The sequence below is a fragment of the Oncorhynchus tshawytscha genome, linkage group LG28 (genome assembly GCF_018296145.1).
Source record: "Oncorhynchus tshawytscha isolate Ot180627B linkage group LG28, Otsh_v2.0, whole genome shotgun sequence".
Taxonomy (NCBI): domain Eukaryota; kingdom Metazoa; phylum Chordata; class Actinopteri; order Salmoniformes; family Salmonidae; genus Oncorhynchus; species Oncorhynchus tshawytscha.
This window is the reverse complement of record NC_056456.1, coordinates 4748804-4769772: the sequence shown is the minus strand read 5'-3', so window position 1 is coordinate 4769772 and position 20969 is coordinate 4748804. Positions and strand designations below refer to the sequence as shown.

Below are 20969 nucleotides of genomic sequence, written 5' to 3'. Positions count from 1 at the left end.
CACAGGATAGAACACTGAAGCCATTGGTTAGCAGCAGATGCATAATCAACATTTATTGCTATAATCCATCAGACAGTACTTTCCTCGTTTTGACAAGACACCCTTTTTCCAGCACCACCCACCCAATCCTGGGCAGTATTTCATCAGGGGGGAGAAGATAGAAGGAGCCCCAAGCTCTGGCCTGGGACCAGTTTCTGTTCTGTAGCACTAAATGGTGAGGGGGTCAGATGAGCTGATTCCAGGTCAGTGTTGAGGGACTCCTTCTACCCTGGGGAAAATATCACAGCAGGGCCACCATTCTAGCCTGGTCCCAGATCTGTTGGTGATTTTAACTAACTCCATGATCATTGTCAAGCCAAACTGTTTTGCATGAGGAGTTGGCAAGAGAGCAGAAACAGACTGACACCCAGGCTACCACCATTCCACACTGGAGAGATTTTGTTGTCACAGATAACATTGTTACATTGTTGTTAAAGTTGTATTGTTATGTCCATCTTCACTGTGGGATCTTGAAAGGCATTTTGAATGTTTAATCTGGGTTGGGTCCGTCTCGAGGCCAGGCACAGTGATATAGGCAGCTAGGCAGTCCATTCTAAAGAGGCCGGTTCACGTTACCCACGGTTCCCCTTTAGGATGGGCCCCATCCTTTGGGTTGAAAACTTTCTGGTCAAAGGTAAAGAATCAAGTTCTCGATTCTCGTTAAGTAAATAGATTTTCTCAAAAGGACATAGCTTTTTCTAGAAATATATTTTTGTACGCCATAATATTTCTAGTTTAAATGACTAGAGGCATTGTAGTTAAAATACTGCACTATAATAAAATAACTTCCACCTGCAACCCTGTTAAGTTTCAGAGTTTAAAAAACAGATACATTTTCTCTGCTGTACATTTAAAACTCTACCAGAGGGAACTGTGATTGTGCTACACAATGATGAATATACTGCCTATACCTATTTATGGGAAGGGTTTGGTTTAATATTCTGTTAGAAGATTCCGTCAACAGTCATTGGCCAAATCACCAAATGCTTGTCGCACAGTCTCCCTCTGTTGGCAGATCAGGGACAGTGTCACTTGAAAAAATACATCCACTGAGGTTTCATTCATCTCTGACTGACAGGCAGATAAAAAAGCTCCAACCAACCGACAGCTTGGTTCCGTGTTCCGTACAGTAGATTCCATGAGCCATAGAAAGGAAGGCCACGGTCCCCCCTCTCTTTATCTCCCTATCTCTCCCTCGCTGTCGCCATGTAAAACAGTACTGATCCTTAAAGGTATTATTCCTCCGGATTTCATCCAAAAGACACTACACACAAATCTAGAGATATGAGAGAGAGACAAACATAAACAGAGACAGTTAGGTTATTGAAACACTCAGTTCCTATAATTGACTACTAGCGTACTAATGCAGCAGTACTAATAATATACTGACCATGACTAGTGTCATGATTTCCATGCACAGAGGCACAACAGAAGTAAGAACATGAGGCAAGCCAGTGTGTGCATGTAGGAATATGAATTAAGACATAGCCGCTCCTACCCTTGGCAGAAACTCACAGCTTTAGAGACTAGCGACCACCAACAGCGTTCACCAAACCATGGAAGTCCTCCCAGGCCCTGAGAACAGACAGAACCCCCCCAGGTATCACAGGCGGTGTTAGCCTACTGAGCTAAAGCCTAGTAGGTCAGGCATTAGCTCTGTGTTTGTGTGTGTGTGTGTTTTTACTTGATGCTGTCGGTGTGTGTCTTGTACTCCATAATGGTGTTGGGGGGTAGGTTGAGGACCCTACGTAGAGTGTCTCTGATCCGGGTAATGGTGGCCTGGTCACTGGCTGTCTTGTTCCAGATGGAGATGATGTCCTCCTGGAGGAAAGACATGAGGGAAGCATGGTGTTGGCAACAATAGACACTGGAACAGTGAATGTGTGTGTGCGTGTGTTTGCACGTCTGGCTCTATGTATGTGTGTACCTGGAAGCGTACAGACACCACAGCGCCACAGATCTCCCCCCCCACCATGAACTGTTCCCCCAGCATGGCCAGAATCAGATTCTCCCAGCAACGAGACGCCAGGCCCTTCCTCAGCCGGATGATCCACTTCCCACCTAGCTTATTAGCATCGTCCTAGAGAGACACAGAGAGAAGATAGACAAGGCCATTAGGCAGGAAACAAATGTGTCATATTCATTAGGGCACACCGAAACAAAAATGTTCTGCAATTGAAAAGGAAAATGAGCATTCCTTATTAGTTTAGGCAGTCCCTTCCTGATCCCGTCTGTTTTCTTCTATTTGCTTCCTAATGAATACAACCCAAGTAATGGTATAGCAGTATCAACAGGTGAAGACTGATCTAAGGTCAGCTGAGTGAGCTCATAAAGGTAAGGATAGATCAAAAGGATACAGGAAGCGAGACATCCCACTCCCCCAATGAAAAGTAGACAAGACCCAGCTGCTATCGCATTGGTGTCTATGGGAGAGCCACCCACTTAAGTAGACAGAAACTGAAAAAGATGTTCAATGGTAAACGGCCTGAGTGAACTATCTCCATTTATCCACCATCTTTGCTACCCACCTCCCACATGGGTTTGATACCTTCCTTGAAAAGGTGGAAGTCGCTGTGGCCCGTCAGGTCGCCCGGACGGATCATGTGACTGTAGAAACGCCAGAACTGCTCCACCTGGTGGACCGGAGGACAGATTTAGTCTAGAACCCAAGAAATATACTAAACTAGATCAGCTGAGTCTAGAAACTGCAAAGGTGAAAGGCAAAGAACAATGGTTCCCAATAGGGACTGACCGAGGCGAAGCTGCCGATCTGTTTGATGTTGGACTCGTAGCTCTGGGTACTGGCAGGCCGGCCGGGGGTGCGTCTGGAGTACCAGAAGGAGTAGTTATACTGGAGGGGGTGCTCCCCTACCCCTGGAACTGCAATCTGAACAACAGAGCAGAGACAGACAAGATATGGTCATTTAGCAGGCACTTTTATCCTAAATTAATTTATCCTTTATTTAACTAGGCAAGTCAGTTAAGAACAAATTCTTATTTACAATGAAGGCCTACCACGACCAAACCTGGACGACACTGGGACAATTGTGCATCGCTCTATGGGACTCCCAATCACGACCGGATGTGATACAGCCTGGATTCGAACCATGGACTGTAGAGACGCTCTTGCACTGAGATGCAGAGCCTTAGACCACTGTGCCACTTATTCACACTTACAGCCTTCAGAAAGTATTCACCCCTTAACTTTTTCTATTTTGATGTGTTAGAGCCTGAATTTAGAATGGATTTAATATAAATATATATATATATATATATATATACACACACACAGTTGGGCAAAAAAGTATTTAGTCAGCCACCAATTGTGCAAGTTCTCCCACTTAAAAAGATGAGAGGCCTGTAATTTTCATCATATGTACACTTCAACCATGACAGACAAAATGAGAAAAAAAATCCAGAAAATCACATTGTAGGATTTTTAATGAATGTATTTGCAAATTATGGTGGAAAATAAGTATTTGGTCACCTACAAACAAGCAAGATTTCTGGCTCTCACAGACCTGTAACTTCTTCTTTAAGAGGCTCCTCTGTCCTCCACTCGTTACCTGTATTAATGGCACCTGTTTGAACTTGTTATCAGTATAAAAGACACCTGTCCACAACCTCAAACAGTCACACTCCAAACTCCACTATGGCCAAGACCAAAGAGCTTTCAAAGGACACCAGAAACAAAATTGTAGACCTGCACCAGGCTGGGAAGACTGAATCTGCAATAGGTAAGCAGCTTGGTTTGAAGAAATCAACTGTGGGAGCAATTATTAGGAAATGGAAGACATACAAGACCACTGATAATCTCCCTCGATCTGGGGCTCCACGCAAGATCTCACCCCGTGGGGTCAAAATGATCACAAGAACGGTGAGCAAAAATCCCAGAACCACAAGGGGGGACCTAGTGAATGACCTGCAGAGAGCTGGGACCAAAGTAACAAAGCCTACCATCAGTAACACACTACGCCGCCAGGGACTCAAATCCTGCAGTGCCAGACATGTCCCCGTGCTTAAGCCCGTACATGTCCAGGCCCGTCTGAAGTTTGCTAGAGAGCATTTGGATGATCCAGAAGACTATTGGGAGAATGTCATATGGTCATATGAAACCAAAATATAAATTTTTGGTAAAAACTCAACTCGTTGTGTTTGGAGGACAAAGAATGCTGAGTTGCATCCAAAGAACACCATACCTACTGTGAAGCATGGGGGTGAAAACATCATGCTTTGGGGCTGTTTTTCTGCAAAGGGACCAGGACGACTGATCCGTGTAAAGGAAAGAATGAATGGGGCCATGTTATCGTGAGATTTTGAGTGAAAACCTCCTTCCATCAGCAAGGGCATTGAAGATGAAACGTAGCTGAGTCTTTCAGCATGACAGTGATCCCAAACACACCGCCCGGGCAACGAAGAAGTGGCTTCGTAAGAAGTATTTCAAGGTCCTGGAGTGGCCTAGACAGTCTCCAGATCTCAACCCCATAGAAAATCTTTGGAGGGAGTTGAAAGTCTGTGTTGCCCAGCAACAGCCCCAAAACATCACTGCTCTAGAGAAGATCTGCATGGAGGAATGGGCCAAAATACCAGCAACAGTGTGTGAAAACCTTGTGAAGACTTACAGAAAACGTTTGAACTCTGTCATTGCCAACAAAGGGTATATAACAAAGTATTGAGATAAACTTTTGTTATTGACCAAATACTTATTTTCCATCATAATTTGCAAATAAATTCATTAAAAATCCTACAATGTGATTTTCTGGATTTTTTTTTCTCATTTTGTCTGTCATAGTTGAAGTGTACCTATGTTGAAAATTACAGGCCTCTCTTATCTTTTTAAGTGGGAGAACTTGCACAATTGGTGGCTGACTAAATACTTTTTTGCCCCACTGTATGTATTTATGTATGTATGTATGTATGTATGTATGTATGTATGTATATATATATATATCTCACTGACCTACAAACAATATCTCCTTTTTGTCAAAGTGGAATTATCTTTTTCGAAAAGTTTGCTAATTACTAAAAAATGAAAAGCTGATATGTCTTGAGTCAATAAGTATTCAACCCCTTTGTTATGGTGGGCCTATATAAGTTAATGAGTACAGATTTGCTTAACAAGTCACGTAATAAGTTGCATGGACTCACTCTGTAGTGCAATAATAGTGTTTAACATGATTTTTGAATGACTACCTCATCTCTGTACCCCACACATACACATAAATACAGATTCAACCACAAAGACCAGGGAGGTTTTCCAATGCCTCGCAAAGAAGGGCACCTAATGGTAGATGGAGAACAAAAATGAACAGACATTGAATATCCCTTGCACATGGCGCATGGTGAAGTTATTAATTACACTTTGGATGGTGTATCAGTACATCCAGTCACTAAAAAGATACTGGCGTCCTTCCTAACTCAGTTGCTGGAGAGGAAGGAAACCGCTCAGGGATTTCACCATTAGGGCCAATGGTGACTTTAGATAGGAGAAAGCTGAGACTGGATCAACAACATTTGAGTTACTCTACAATACTAACCTACTTGGCAGAGTGAAAAGAAGGAAGCATGTAAATGTAACAGTATAGCTTCCGTCCCTCTCCTCGCCCCAACCTGGGCTCCTCTGCACACATCAACCAGTCACTCACGACGCATCGTTACCCATCGCGCCACAAAATCCGTGGGGAACAACTACTTCTAGGGGAACAACTACTTCTAGGTCTCAGAGCGAGTGACGTCACCGACTGAAACACTACTAGCGCCCACCCCGCTAACTAGCTAGCCATTTCACATCGGCCACAAAGAATAAACATATTCCAAAACATGCATCTTGTTTGCAACAAGGCACTAAAGGAATCCTGCAAAAAAAATGGGGCAAATTCAATACAACACATTACTGAGTACCACTCTCCATATTTTCAAGCATAGTGGTGGCTGCATCATGTTATGTGTATGGTTGGAGTAAAAAAAGAAACGGAATGGAGATCCTAGAGTAAAACCTTGTTCAGTCTGCTTTCCACCAGACACAGAGATGAATTCATCTTTCAGCAGGAAAATAACCTAAAACACAAGGCCAAATCTACACTGGAGTTTTGCTTACCAAGAAGACAGTGAATGTTTCTAAATGGCCGAGTTACAGTTTTGTCTTAAATCAACTTGAAAATCTTTGGCAAGACCGGAAAATTGTTGTCTAGCAATGAACAACAACCATTTTAACAGAGCTTGAAGAATTGAAAAAAGAATAAAGGACAAATGTTGCACAATCCAGGTGTGGAAAGCTCTTATAGACTTACCCAGAAAGACTCACAACTGTAATCTCTGCCAAAGGTGCTTCTACAAAGTACTGACTCAACGGTGTGAATACTTATGTAAATTCAATATTTATGTAGTATTTTTCAATACATTTGCAAAAATGTATAAAAACATGTTTTCACTTTGTCATTATCGGGTATTGTGTGCAGATAGGTGAGAAAAAACATTTTTGAATAGATTTTGAATTCAGGCTGTAACAAAATGTGGAATAAGTCAAGGAGAATGAGTACTTTCTGAAGGCATGGTAACTCCTTTATTCAGCAAACCATATGAGGCAGGAGTTGTACTCATACAGCTTGAAGTTCCGATATCAATATTGTGCTCGAAACAGGGCCGGATTACCGAAAGGACACGTGCCCTGGGGCCCACAACCTCCAGTGTCATAAGCAATGGCAAAATGTGTTGAATTGCAGGAAATTTGCTTTGAAACTGTAACATTTCCTCTCAGCCTCATGGCAAAATTAGTAAAATAGCAGGAAATCTGCTTTAATTTTTTTAGAAAAATAGCATGAGAATATCTATAAAACAGCAAATGTTTCAACCTGCCCCATGGCAAAATGTGTAGAATTGCAGGAAATGTGTTTTAAAATGTAATATTTTCTGTCAGCCTCATGACAAAATATGTAGAATAGCATTATAAAACTGCACATTTTCAATGAAAACAACTCCCCCAAAAAAAATAAAAAATAATATGTGACTTGTTTCAGGAAACCAAAATTGTTTTTGTGGCAGACATTCCTTCTGGAACATGTAAACTTTCATGTGCCTTAATAACAAATGTGTATGCCATCTGTAAACATGAATACAATTGTAAAATGACGAGCCTAGTTGGTTTAGCCACAGAAAAAGTCAGGAACCTTCCAGCTAGCCATGATTGGCTGAGATAATGGATAGGCTGGACATGCCGAGAGATGAGTTCGGATTGGTCTGCCATGTAGCACGTTTCTGTCTATAACATGAGCTGCTCAGCTTTTAAAAAATCTATCATGAAGAACTGCATAAGTGTTGCTAATGCTCTCCACTTTCTGCAGGACCGAGTTTTGAAATCAGTGGAATACCCGGGTGGAAGCAGAGTATGATAGCTAAGGAGATGGAGAAAATGCAGATGTTTGATTGCAAATAACAGAGGGATTAGAAAATAGAAAAGAAGAATGCTGTTGTATTGCATCTTCAAACTAAGGGCAACCATGGAATCCGTGACAGAGAGGGAGAAACGTTCATCCATGTAACACAAACTCACTCACTTATGTATATCGCCTTGGTCCGTTCAATTGACCTTATTTTAGCGCCCAAAAAAACGTAATACTTCCAGATCAACTTTAATGTCAATACCATTGTAAAGCACAATTTCTCCCCTTTCCAACAAAATTAATGACATGACCTAAACGCTGCCCGTTTCTGCATAATTCAAGCAGGCAATGAGCCCCGTCGGGTCTTTTTAAAAATGGCAGGTGGGGAAGCGAAACTACTGCATGATAGTGAGAAGGAGAGATGTTGTGTGGGAAAACAGCTTTTTTTCACTCAATCTGTCCAATATCACCTTATTGCCTCTAAAATGTAAATAAAACACTATAAAGAGTTTATATAATGTGTCATTACATACCTATTTGAAGGTTTGTGTCGAATTTGAATCGGGTTTTTAGGGTAGTGCTAAAGTGATCTTAGAAGTAAAACAGAGGCTTTGAGAATGATGATCGCATGCAATGATGACGCAAAAAATGACTAGGTATCCCCCCTTACCCCCATCACTGTCCATTTCTTGTTTTTAAACGATGAGAGAAGTGCTACACCTGGTGGAGAGAGATTGTAAGACAGAAATAGTTGCTTTATGCGTGCTATACGTTACGACATGACACGTCACGATGTAACGGAGGGTCAGTTTTTTAAAACTTTTCTCCAATACTATAGAGCCATTACCATGTCGATCAACCCTTGAATAGAAACATAGTTCACACCCCAGATTTTGAAGTCAACACAGTCGCTACAGTCCCATTAGTTTTCTTTGCAGCCTCGTTTTGAATGTCGCGTTTGCGCACATTTGTACGGAATTTGCCCTAAAAACCTGATTCAAATTTGACACAAACCTTCAAATAGTGTTTTATTTACATTTTAAAGGTGATAAGTTGGACAGATCGGGTGAAAAAAAACATTTACCTACACGGCTTATCTCCCCCTAACACTATCACACAGTAGGTTTCGCTTCCCCACCTGTTTTCCCACACAACATCTCTCCTTCTCACTATCACACAGTAGGTTTCGCTTCCCCACCTGCCATGTTTAAAAAGACCCGACGGAGCTCATTTCCTTGTTGAATCATGCAGAGCCGGGCAGCAAAAAAGAGGAGAAATTGTGCTTTACAATGGTATTCATATTACAGTTGACCTGGAAGCATTATGTTTTTGGGGAGCTAAAATAAGGTCAATTGTACGTTACAGCGCGATGTACAGAAGTGCATTAGCTTACAGTAACCATTTTATTGTACCGTTTACACCTACTGTATCCTGTGCATGTTATAAATAAAGTTGATTTTATTTGATATAATGTGTGTTTTCCAGAGATGGAATGTGAAGAACAACATGAATGCCATGCTTATATTTCGTCACACTCACAACCGTAAGCTATTTTCTGTAATTCGCTCGCCATTAACGTATAAATAATGATCTTGTTGAGAGTTTATTTTCCTGTAATAATGAATACAAATTAGCTAAAGCTAAGACGTCAGCTATATGATGTGGTTAATGTTAGCTAGCTAACAAGCTAGAAACAAAACATTGTTCAGAAAGTTTATTTTAGTTGCCTGGTTTGCTAGATTGACATATACTGAATTCATTTTTAAACAGATGAGTTTATTGGTGTTAAAATACACCAGTTATGCTATTTTGGACCACCATGCAGCCTGTCGTTTTTTGTGTTCATACTTTTTCATAACGACAAGTTTGATGTCCGACGACTATAGAACATTCATGATGTCACCGTGACAACTGTCTACAGACATGACGACAGACGTAGTTTAAACCAGCCTTTAGTCTTGAAATCTTTGGTTGTTTAGTACACTACCTTATTCACTCTGTATAGCACATGGCATCACATGATTCCTTAAAGAGATGGGTGGGGCAAAGGTTTAAGAGGGTGTGAACGATGCTGAATGGGTGTAGACAAAGAAGACCTCTCCAGTAGGTGTACCAAAATGTACCAAGAGACATTTTCTCAAAAGTGGGGTTTTCAAGCTTATCAACTTTCAAAGCAGAATTACTTTTCATTGTTCCTCAACTGTAGTGTATGATATACAATTGTTTTGCTCGGAGTTTATACTTTTATCCAGTGTTAAAAACACAATTTCAATTTGTAATAAGACTGAATCGAGCCGGTCGGTCACATATAGAGGTCGACCGATTATGATTTTTCAACACCGATTCCGATTATTGGAGGGCCCAAAAAAAATGCCGATTAATCGGCCGATTTTTATTAATTTGTTTGTAATAATGACAATTACAACAATACTGAATGAACACTTATTTTAACTTAATATAATACATCAATAAAAATCTATTTAGCCTCAAATAAATAATGAAACATGTTCAATTTGGTTTAAATAATGCAAAAATAAAGTTTTGGAGAAGTAAAAGTGCAATATGTGCCATGTAAAAAAGCTAACATTTGAGTTCCTTGCTCAGAACATGAGAACATATGAAAGTTCGAGGTTCCTTTGAACGTTATCTAACGCAGGACACGCTAGATAAACTAGTAATATCATCAACCATGTGTAGTTATAACTAGTGATTATGATTGATTGATTGTTTTTTATAAGATAAGTTTAATGCTAGTTAGCAACTTACCTTGGCTTCTACTGCATTCGCGTAACAGGCAGGCTCCTCGTGGAGTGCAATGAGAGGCAGGTGGTTAGAGCGTTGGACTAGTTAACTGTAAGGTTGCAAGATTGGATCCCCCGAGCTGACAAGGTGGAAATCTGTCGTTCTGCCCCTGAACAAGGCAGTTAACCCACCGTTCCTAGGCCGTCATTGAAAATAAGGATGTGTTCTTAACTGACTTGCCGAGTTAAATAAAGGTATACAATTTTTATTTTTTAAATAGGCAAAATTGGCACCCAAAAATACAGATTTCCGATTGTTATGAAAACTTGAAATCGGCCCTAATTAAACTAGTCACATATATATATATATTATTTTTGGGGTTGTGGGGTGGTGCCCTGTGGCCCCAAATGCAGTAGTCCGACCTTGGCTCTAACAAACTGAGCCGTCACATGTATAATGTATCTAATTTAGAAAGCATAACAAACAATACATACTGTAGCATTATATTTGGGCGACACACACACCTTCTTCTTGGCAGTGTTCTGATCATTGTCCTCATCATTGTCATTTTTTTCCTTCTCACAGTCTTTCTGTGAGCCTTGATCCTGGTCGTGGTCCCCACTGTCATCATCTTTCAGACTGAACACACAGAATCAAAATCAGAATTGCCTTTATTCGCCAGGTGCACTTACATATACCAGGAATTTGACCTTGTGAGATAATAAACTGAATGCAGACAAAATATATGGAGGATAAACAGTACACAGACAGAACATATGGAGGATAAACAGTATAGATAGAATATATGGAGGATAAACAGTATAGATAGAATATATGGAGGATAAACAGTATAGATAGAATATATGGAGGATAAACAGTACACAGACAGAATATATGGAGGATAAACAGTATAGATAGAATATATGGAGGATAAACAGTATAGATAGAATATATGGAGGATAAACAGTATAGATAGAATATATGGAGGATAAACAGTATAGATAGAATATATGGAGGATAAACAGTATAGATAGAATATATGGAGGATAAACAGTACACAGACAGAATATATGGAGGATAAACAGTACACAGACAGAATATATGGAGGATAAACAGTATAGATAGAATATATGGAGGATAAACAGTACACAGACAGAATATATGGAGGATAAACAGTATAGATAGAATATATGGAGGATAAACAGTACACAGACAGAATATATGGAGGATAAACAGTATAGATAGAATATATGGAGGATAAACAGTACACAGACAGAATATATGGAGGATAAACAGTACACAGACAGAATATATGGAGGATAAACAGTACACAGACAGAATATATGGAGGATAAACAGTACACAGACAGAATATATGGAGGATAAACAGTATAGATAGAATATATGGAGGATAAACAGTATACAGACAGAATATATGGAGGATAAACAGTACACAGACAGAATATATGGAGGATAAACAGTACACAGACAGAATATATGGAGGATAAACAGTACACAGACAGAATATATGGAGGATAAACAGTATAGATAGAATATATGGAGGATAAACAGTACACAGACAGAATATATGGAGGATAAACAGTACACAGACAGAACATATGGAGGATAAACAGGATAGATAGAATATATGGAGGATAAACAGTAGATAGAATATATGGAGGATAAACAGTACACAGACAGAATATATGGAGGATAAACAGTATAGATAGAATATATGGAGGATAAACAGTATAGATAGAATATATGGAGGATAAACAGGATAGATAGAATATATGGAGGATAAACAGTACACAGACAGAATATATGGAGGATAAACAGTATAGATAGAATATATGGAGGATAAACAGTACACAGACAGAATATATGGAGGATAAACAGTACACAGATAGAACATATGGAGGATAAACAGGATAGATAGAATATATGGAGGATAAACAGTATAGATAGAATATATGGAGGATAAACAGTACAGACAGAATATATGGAGGATAAACAGTACACAGATAGAATATATGGAGGATAAACAGTACACAGATAGAATATATGGAGGATAAACAGTACACAGACAGAATATATGGAGGATAAACAGTACACAGACAGAATATATGGAGGATAAACAGTATAGATAGAATATATGGAGGATAAACAGTATAGATAGAATATATGGAGGATAAACAGTATAGATAGAATATATGGAGGATAAACAGTACACAGACAGAATATATGGAGGATAAACAGTATAGATAGAATATATGGAGGATAAACAGTACACAGACAGAATATATGGAGGATAAACAGTACACAGACAGAATATATGGAGGATAAACAGGATAGATAGAATATATGGAGGATAAACAGTACAGACAGAATATATGGAGGATAAACAGTACACAGACAGAATATATGGAGGATAAACAGTATAGATAGAATATATGGAGGATAAACAGTATAGATAGAATATATGGAGGATAAACAGTACACAGACAGAATATATGGAGGATAAACAGTACACAGACAGAATATATGGAGGATAAACAGTATACAGATAGAATATATGGAGGATAAACAGTACAGACAGAATATATGGAGGATAAACAGTATAGATAGAATATATGGAGGATAAACAGTACACAGACAGAATATATGGAGGATAAACAGTATAGATAGAATATATGGAGGATAAACAGTACACAGACAGAATATATGGAGGATAAACAGTACACAGACAGAATATATGGAGGATAAACAGTACACAGATAGAATATATGGAGGATAAACAGTACACAGACAGAATATATGGAGGATAAACAGTATAGATAGAACATATGGAGGATAAACAGGATAGATAGAATATATGGAGGATAAACAGTATAGATAGAATATATGGAGGATAAACAGTATAGACAGAATATATGGAGAAAACAGTATATGGAGGATAAACAGTAGACAGACATAAGGATAAACAGTATGGAGAATATATGATAAACAGTACACAGACAGAATATATGGAGGATAAACAGTACACAGACAGAATATATGGAGGATAAACAGTATAGATAGAATATATGGAGGATAAACAGTACACAGACAGAATATATGGAGGATAAACAGTATAGATAGAATATATGGAGGATAAACAGTATAGATAGAATATATGGAGGATAAACAGTACACAGACAGAATATATGGAGGATAAACAGTATAGATAGAATATATGGAGGATAAACAGTACACAGACAGAATATATGGAGGATAAACAGGATAGATAGAATATATGGAGGATAAACAGGATAGATAGAATATATGGAGGATAAACAGTACACAGACAGAATATATGGAGGATAAACAGGATAGATAGAATATATGGAGGATAAACAGTACACAGACAGAATATATGGAGGATAAACAGTACACAGACAGAATATATGGAGGATAAACAGTACACAGACAGAATATATGGAGGATAAACAGTACACAGACAGAATATATGGAGGATAAACAGTACACAGACAGAACATATGGAGGAGAAATAGGATAGATAGAATATATGGAGGATAAACAGTAACAGAATATATGGAGGATAAACAGTACAGAATATATGGAGGATAAACAGTATAGATAGAATATATGGAGGATAAACAGTATAGATAGAATATATGGAGGATAAACAGTACACAGACAGAATATATGGAGGATAAACAGTACACAGACAGAATATATGGAGGATAAACAGTACACAGATAGAATATATGGAGGATAAACAGTGACAGAATATATGGAGGATAGAATAGAATATATGGAGGATAAACAGTATAGATAGAATATATGGAGGATAAACAGTACACAGATAGATAGAATATATGGAGGATAAACAGTATAGATAGAATATATGGAGGATAAACAGTACACAGACAGAATATATGGAGGATAAACAGTACACAGATAGAATATATGGAGGATAAACAGTACACAGACAGAATATATGGAGGATAAACAGTATAGATAGAATATATGGAGGATAAACAGTACACAGACAGAATATATGGAGGATAAACAGTACACAGACAGAATATATGGAGGATAAACAGTACACAGACAGAATATATGAAGGATAAACAGTATAGATAGAATATATGGAGGATAAACAGTACACAGACAGAATATATGGAGGATAAACAGTATAGATAGAATATATGGAGGATAAACAGTATAGATAGAATATATGGAGGATAAACAGTACACAGACAGAATATATGGAGGATAAACAGTACACAGACAGAATATATGGAGGATAAACAGTACAGACAGAATATGGAGGATAAACAGGAGGATAAACAGTACACAGACAGAATATATGGAGGATAAACAGTACACAGACAGAATATATGGAGGATAAACAGTACACAGACAGAATATATGGAGGATAAACAGTACACAGACAGAATATATGGAGGATAAACAGTACACAGACAGAATATATGGAGGATAAACAGTACACAGACAGAATATATGGAGGATAAACAGTACACAGATAGAATATATGGAGGATAAACAGTACACAGACAGAACATATGGAGGAGAAATAGGATAGATAGAATATATGGAGGATAAACAGTATAGATAGAATATATGGAGGATAAACAGTACACAGACAGAACATATGGAGGATAAACAGTATAGATAGAATATATGGAGGATAAACAGTATAGATAGAATATATGGAGGATAAACAGTACACAGACAGAATATATGGAGGATAAACAGTATAGATAGAACATATGGAGGATAAACAGTACACAGATAGAATATATGGAGGATAAACAGTATAGATAGAATATATGGAGGATAAACAGTATAGATAGAATATATGGAGGATAAACAGTATAGATAGAATATATGGAGGATAAACAGTATAGATAGAATATATGGAGGATAAACAGTACACAGACAGAATATATGGAGGATAAACAGTACACAGACAGAATATATGGAGGATAAACAGTATAGATAGAATATATGGAGGATAAACAGTATAGATAGAATATATGGAGGATAAACAGTACACAGACAGAATATATGGAGGATAAACAGTATAGATAGAATATATGGAGGATAAACAGTACACAGACAGAATATATGGAGGATAAACAGTATAGATAGAACATATGGAGGATAAACAGTATAGATAGAATATATGGAGGATAAACAGTATAGATAGAATATATGGAGGATAAACAGTACACAGACAGAATATATGGAGGATAAACAGTATAGATAGAACATATGGAGGATAAACAGTATAGATAGAATATATGGAGGATAAACAGTAGAATATAGATAAACAGTACAGAAGAATATATGGAGGATAAACAGTACACAGACAGAATATATGGAGGATAAACAGGATAGATAGAATATATGGAGGATAAACAGTATAGATAGAATATATGGAGGATAAACAGGATAGATAGAATATATGGAGGATAAACAGGATAGATAGAATATATGGAGGATAAACAGTATAGATAGAATATATGGAGGATAAACAGTACACAGACAGAATATATGGAGGATAAACAGTACACAGACAGAATATATGGAGGATAAACAGTATAGATAGAATATATGGAGGATAAACAGTATAGATAGAATATATGGAGGATAAACAGTATAGATAGAATATATGGAGGATAAACAGTATAGATAGAATATATGGAGGATAAACAGGATAGATAGAATATATGGAGGATAAACAGTACACAGACAGAATATATGGAGGATAAACAGTATAGATAGAACATATGGAGGATAAACAGGATAGATAGAATATATGGAGGATAAACAGTACACAGACAGAATATATGGAGGATAAACAGATGGATAGGATAAACAGAACAGACAGAACATATGGAGGATAAACAGTAGATAGAATATATGGAGGATAAACAGTATAGATAGAATATATGGAGGATAAACAGTATAGATAGAATATATGGAGGATAAACAGTATAGATAGAATATATGGAGGATAAACAGTATAGATAGAATATATGGAGGATAAACAGTATAGATGGAGAAGAATATATGGAGGATAAACAGTACACAGACAGAATATATGGAGGATAAACAGGATAGATAGAATATATGGAGGATAAACAATATAGATAGAATATATGGAGGATAAACAGTATAGATAGAATATATGATAGAATATATGGAGGATAAACAGTACACAGACAGAATATATGGAGGATAAACAGTACACAGACAGAATATATGGAGGATAAACAGTATAGACAGAATATATGGAGGATAAACAGTATAGACAGAATATATGGAGGATAAACAGTACACAGACAGAATATATGGAGGATAAACAGTATAGATAGAACATATGGAGGATAAACAGGATAGATAGAATATATGGAGGATAAAGATAGAATATAGATAAACAGTATAGAATATATGGAGGATAAACAGTATAGATAGAATATATGGAGGATAAACAGTACACAGACAGAATATATGGAGGATAAACAGTATGGAGGATAAACAGATAGAATATATGGAGGATAAACACAGACAGAACATATGGAGATAAACAGATAGATATATATGGAGGATAAACAGTACACAGACAGAATATATGGAGGATAAACAGTATAGATAGAATATATGGAGGATAAACAGTACACAGACAGAATATATGGAGGATAAACAGTACACAGACAGAACATATGGAGGATAAACAGGAGATAGATATGGAGGATAAACAGTACACAGACAGAACATATGGAGGATAAACAGTAGACAGACAGAATATATGGAGGATAAACAGTACACAGACAGAATATATGGAGGATAAACAGTATAGATAGAATATATGGAGGATAAACAGTACACAGACAGAATATATGGAGGATAAACAGTACACAGACAGAATATATGGAGGATAAACAGTACACAGACAGAATATATGGAGGATAAACAGTACACAGACAGAACATATGGAGGATAAACAGGATAGATAGAATATATGGAGGATAAACAGTACACAGACAGAATATATGGAGGATAAACAGTATAGATAGAATATATGGAGGATAAACAGAAGATATATGGAGGATAAACAGGATAGATAGAATATATGGAGGATAAACAGTATAGATAGAATATATGGAGGATAAACAGTATAGATAGAATATATGGAGGATAAACAGTACAGACAGAATATATGGAGGATAAACAGTAATATATGGAGGATAAACAGGATAGATAGAATATATGGAGGATAAACAGTACACAGACAGAACATATGGAGGATAAACAGTATAGATAGAATATATGGAGGATAAACAGTACACAGACAGAATATATGGAGGATAAACAGTACACAGACAGAACATATGGAGGATAAACAGTATAGATAGAATATATGGAGGATAAACAGTACACAGACAGAATATATGGAGGATAAACAGTACACAGACAGAATATATGGAGGATAAACAGTACACAGACAGAATATATGGAGGATAAACAGTATAGATAGAATATATGGAGGATAAACAGTATAGATAGAATATATGGAGGATAAACAGTATAGATAGAATATATGGAGGATAAACAGTATAGATAGAATATATGGAGGATAAACAGTACACAGACAGAATATATGGAGGATAAACAGTATAGATAGAATATATGGAGGATAAACAGTACACAGACAGAATATATGGAGGATAAACAGTATAGATAGAATATATGGAGGATAAACAGTACACAGACAGAATATATGGAGGATAAACAGTACACAGACAGAACATATGGAGGATAAACAGTACACAGACAGAACATAGGATGGAGGATAAACAGGAGGATAAACAGTACACAGACAGAATATATGGAGGATAAACAGTACACAGACAGAATATATGGAGGATAAACAGTACACAGACAGAATATATGGAGGATAAACAGTATAGATAGAATATATGGAGGATAAACAGTACAGATAGAATATATGGAGGATAAACAGTACACAGACAGAATATATGGAGGATAAACAGTACACAGACAGAATATATGGAGGATAAACAGTACACAGACAGAATATATGGAGGATAAACAGTACACAGACAGAATATATGGAGGATAAACAGTACACAGACAGAATATATGGAGGATAAACAGTATAGATAGAATATATAGAGGAGAGGAAATGGGATATCTAGTCAGTGAGGAGAACAAGACCACAAGATACTGTACAGAACCTTGTGAAAAATACAATGGGACATCATGACAAGACTAATCCATCCATCCACACAAATTCTGTACTCATACACATAAGCAAAGCATGATATTGAACTGTAATTACTTACAACAATGAAGGTCCTTGTTGAGTACACAATTTGAATAGTCTTATCTAACTAGGTTATTGTAAAATATGAGTTACTACATTGAACAAAAATATAAATGCAACAGGTAAAGTGTTGGTCCCATGTTTCGTGAGCTGAAATAAAAGACCCCAGACATTTTCCATACACATAAAAAGCTTTTTTCTCTAAAATGTTTGTTTACAAATTTGTTTACATCCCTGTTAGTGAGCATTTCTCCTTTTCCAAGATAATCCATCCACCTGACAGGTGTGGCATATCAAGAAGCTGATGAAACAGAATGATCATTACACTGATGCACCTTATGCTGGGGACAATATAAGGCCACTCTAAAATGTGCAGTTTTGTCACGCAATACAATGCCACAGATGTCTCAAGTTTTGAGGGAACGTACAATTGGCATGCTGACTGCAGGAATGTTCACCAGAGCTGTTGCCAGAGAATTTAAGGTCAATTACTCTACGATAATTACTCAACTCTACGGTTGTTGTGGAAAATGTTGCAGTACGTTCAACCGGCCTCACAACTGCAAACCACGTGTAACCACGTCAGCCCAGGACCTCCACATCCGGCTTCTTCAAATGCGAGCCACCTGGACAGCTGATGAAACTGTGGGTTTGCACAACTGAAAAAGATTCTGCATAAACTGTCAGAAACCGTCTCAGGGAAGCTCATCTTAGTGCTCATCGTCTTCACCAGGGTCTTGACCTGACTGCAGTTTGGCGTAGTAACCAACTTCAGTGGGCAAATGCTCACCTTCAATGGCCATTGGCATGCTGGAGAAGTGTGTTCTTCATGGATGAATCCTGGTTTCAACTGTACCGGACAGATGGCAGACATCATGTACTGTATGGTGTCGTGTGGGCAAGCGGTTTAATGATGTCAACGTGTACCCCATGGTGGAGGTGTGATTATGCTATGAATAGGCTTAAGCTACGTACAACGAACACAATTGCATTTTATCGATGGCAATTTGAATGCATAGATCCTGAGGCCCATTGTCGTGCCGTTCATCTGCTCACCTTATGTCGCAAGGATCTGTACACAATTCCTAGAAGCTGAAAATGTCCCAGTCCGTCTACGGCCTGCATACTCACCTGACATGTCATCCATTGAGCATGTTTGGGGTGCTCTGGATCAATGTGTACAACAGTGTGTTCCAGTTCCTGAAAATATCCAGCAACTTGTAACAGTCATTGAAAAGGAGTGGGACAACATTCCACAGGCCACAACCAACAGCCTGATCAACTCTATGTGAAGGAGAGGTGTAGAGCTGCATGAGGCAAATGGTGGTCACACCAGATACTGACTGGTTTTCTGATTCACGCCCCTAAAAAATGTTTAAGGTATCTGTGATCAACATATGCATTCCCAAATCCATAGACTAGGGGCCAATGAATTTATTTAAATTTACTGATTTCCTTATATCAACTGTAACTCAGTAAAATCGTTGAAATTGTTGCATGTTGCATTTATATTTTTGTTCAGTGTACATGTACTAATTTATTACATTGTAATAATCACTATATACATGTGAATACTATAGGTCACAGCTGAAAGTGATTGGCTTTTCATTGCTTCATATTTGTGTATAGTAACAGGGTCTTGTCAACATCTCTCACTAGCAATGTGGTCGAATGTGCAGTGCTGACATTTATAAGCATGTGCAACATTGTAGCACTGGTGAGTGGTTCCACAGTGGTTCCAATATACACATAACACACGGCTGCTTGTCGCTGTCAACGTTTCCAAGCGGAATAGCGTATTAACATTTGCTAAATAAAAACCTTTCCCCATCTGTCCCTCCTAAAATAACTAAATGTGATCAGAGGCATGGGGGATAGTTTTAGCCGACTCTGCGCGCACCTGCCCCTGACTTTCAACCACTTGCAAGCCGAGGATTCATCCACGGCCCGCGGGGCCTCAACGCTAAAAGGGCTATCGCAAGAAGGGGCAAGCATTCCCTATTAAACGATTGATTCGTTGTCACCATGAATCTTGTTATGTGAAATGCGTAACTACGATGAGACATGACAAGCACTCGCGTGTCCCCCAGTCCCTGCAAGGCATGCAGACCAGACCGGACACACCTCTTTCTCTCCAAGCAACCCACGAGCAAGGCATAGGCCTAATTGCTCAACGAATTTGCATTCACAGCGGGGCGCCCATTGTCCACCAAATATTCAAAATAGCTTTGATTACTCACGCATCAAATTTGTTGTTCATTATTCTCTAGGTGGGGTGGGAGTCTTCAGAGTCCGACCACAGCTCCCTGAATTCCGCAGGAACGGCGGCGCGCACGACCGAAGCGGGGCACGCGCGCGTAGGCTACAGTATCGTGCGATGTTGACGTGCCCCAGAGAGCATATCGCCTACAGATTAATGAGTAGATA

The 20969-nt window shown here is 38.1% G+C and overlaps 1 protein-coding gene across 5 annotated transcripts; it reads right to left on the bottom strand.

Annotated features, from left to right (window-relative positions):
• Nucleotides 1-27: 27 nt before the first annotated feature.
• eif4e2 (eukaryotic translation initiation factor 4E family member 2) lies at nucleotides 28-20881 on the bottom strand. 5 transcript variants are annotated; one of them, XM_024390911.1, is made up of 8 exons: nucleotides 20783-20881; nucleotides 10655-10799; nucleotides 2792-2926; nucleotides 2568-2672; nucleotides 1967-2119; nucleotides 1724-1860; nucleotides 1538-1614; nucleotides 28-1315 (listed from the first exon to the last, which is right to left on the bottom strand). In XM_024390911.1, exons 1-7 carry the CDS (start codon nucleotides 20800-20802, stop codon nucleotides 1566-1568), a joined length of 744 nt encoding a protein of 247 aa, XP_024246679.1. In that variant the 5' UTR covers nucleotides 20803-20881; the 3' UTR covers nucleotides 28-1315; nucleotides 1538-1565. The 5 variants fall into 5 exon arrangements, with proteins under 5 accessions (XP_024246679.1, XP_024246680.1, XP_024246682.1 ...); XM_024390912.1 differs by having other exon boundaries at nucleotides 1555-1614; XM_024390914.1 differs by having other exon boundaries at nucleotides 1788-1860.
• Nucleotides 20882-20969: the final 88 nt, after the last annotated feature.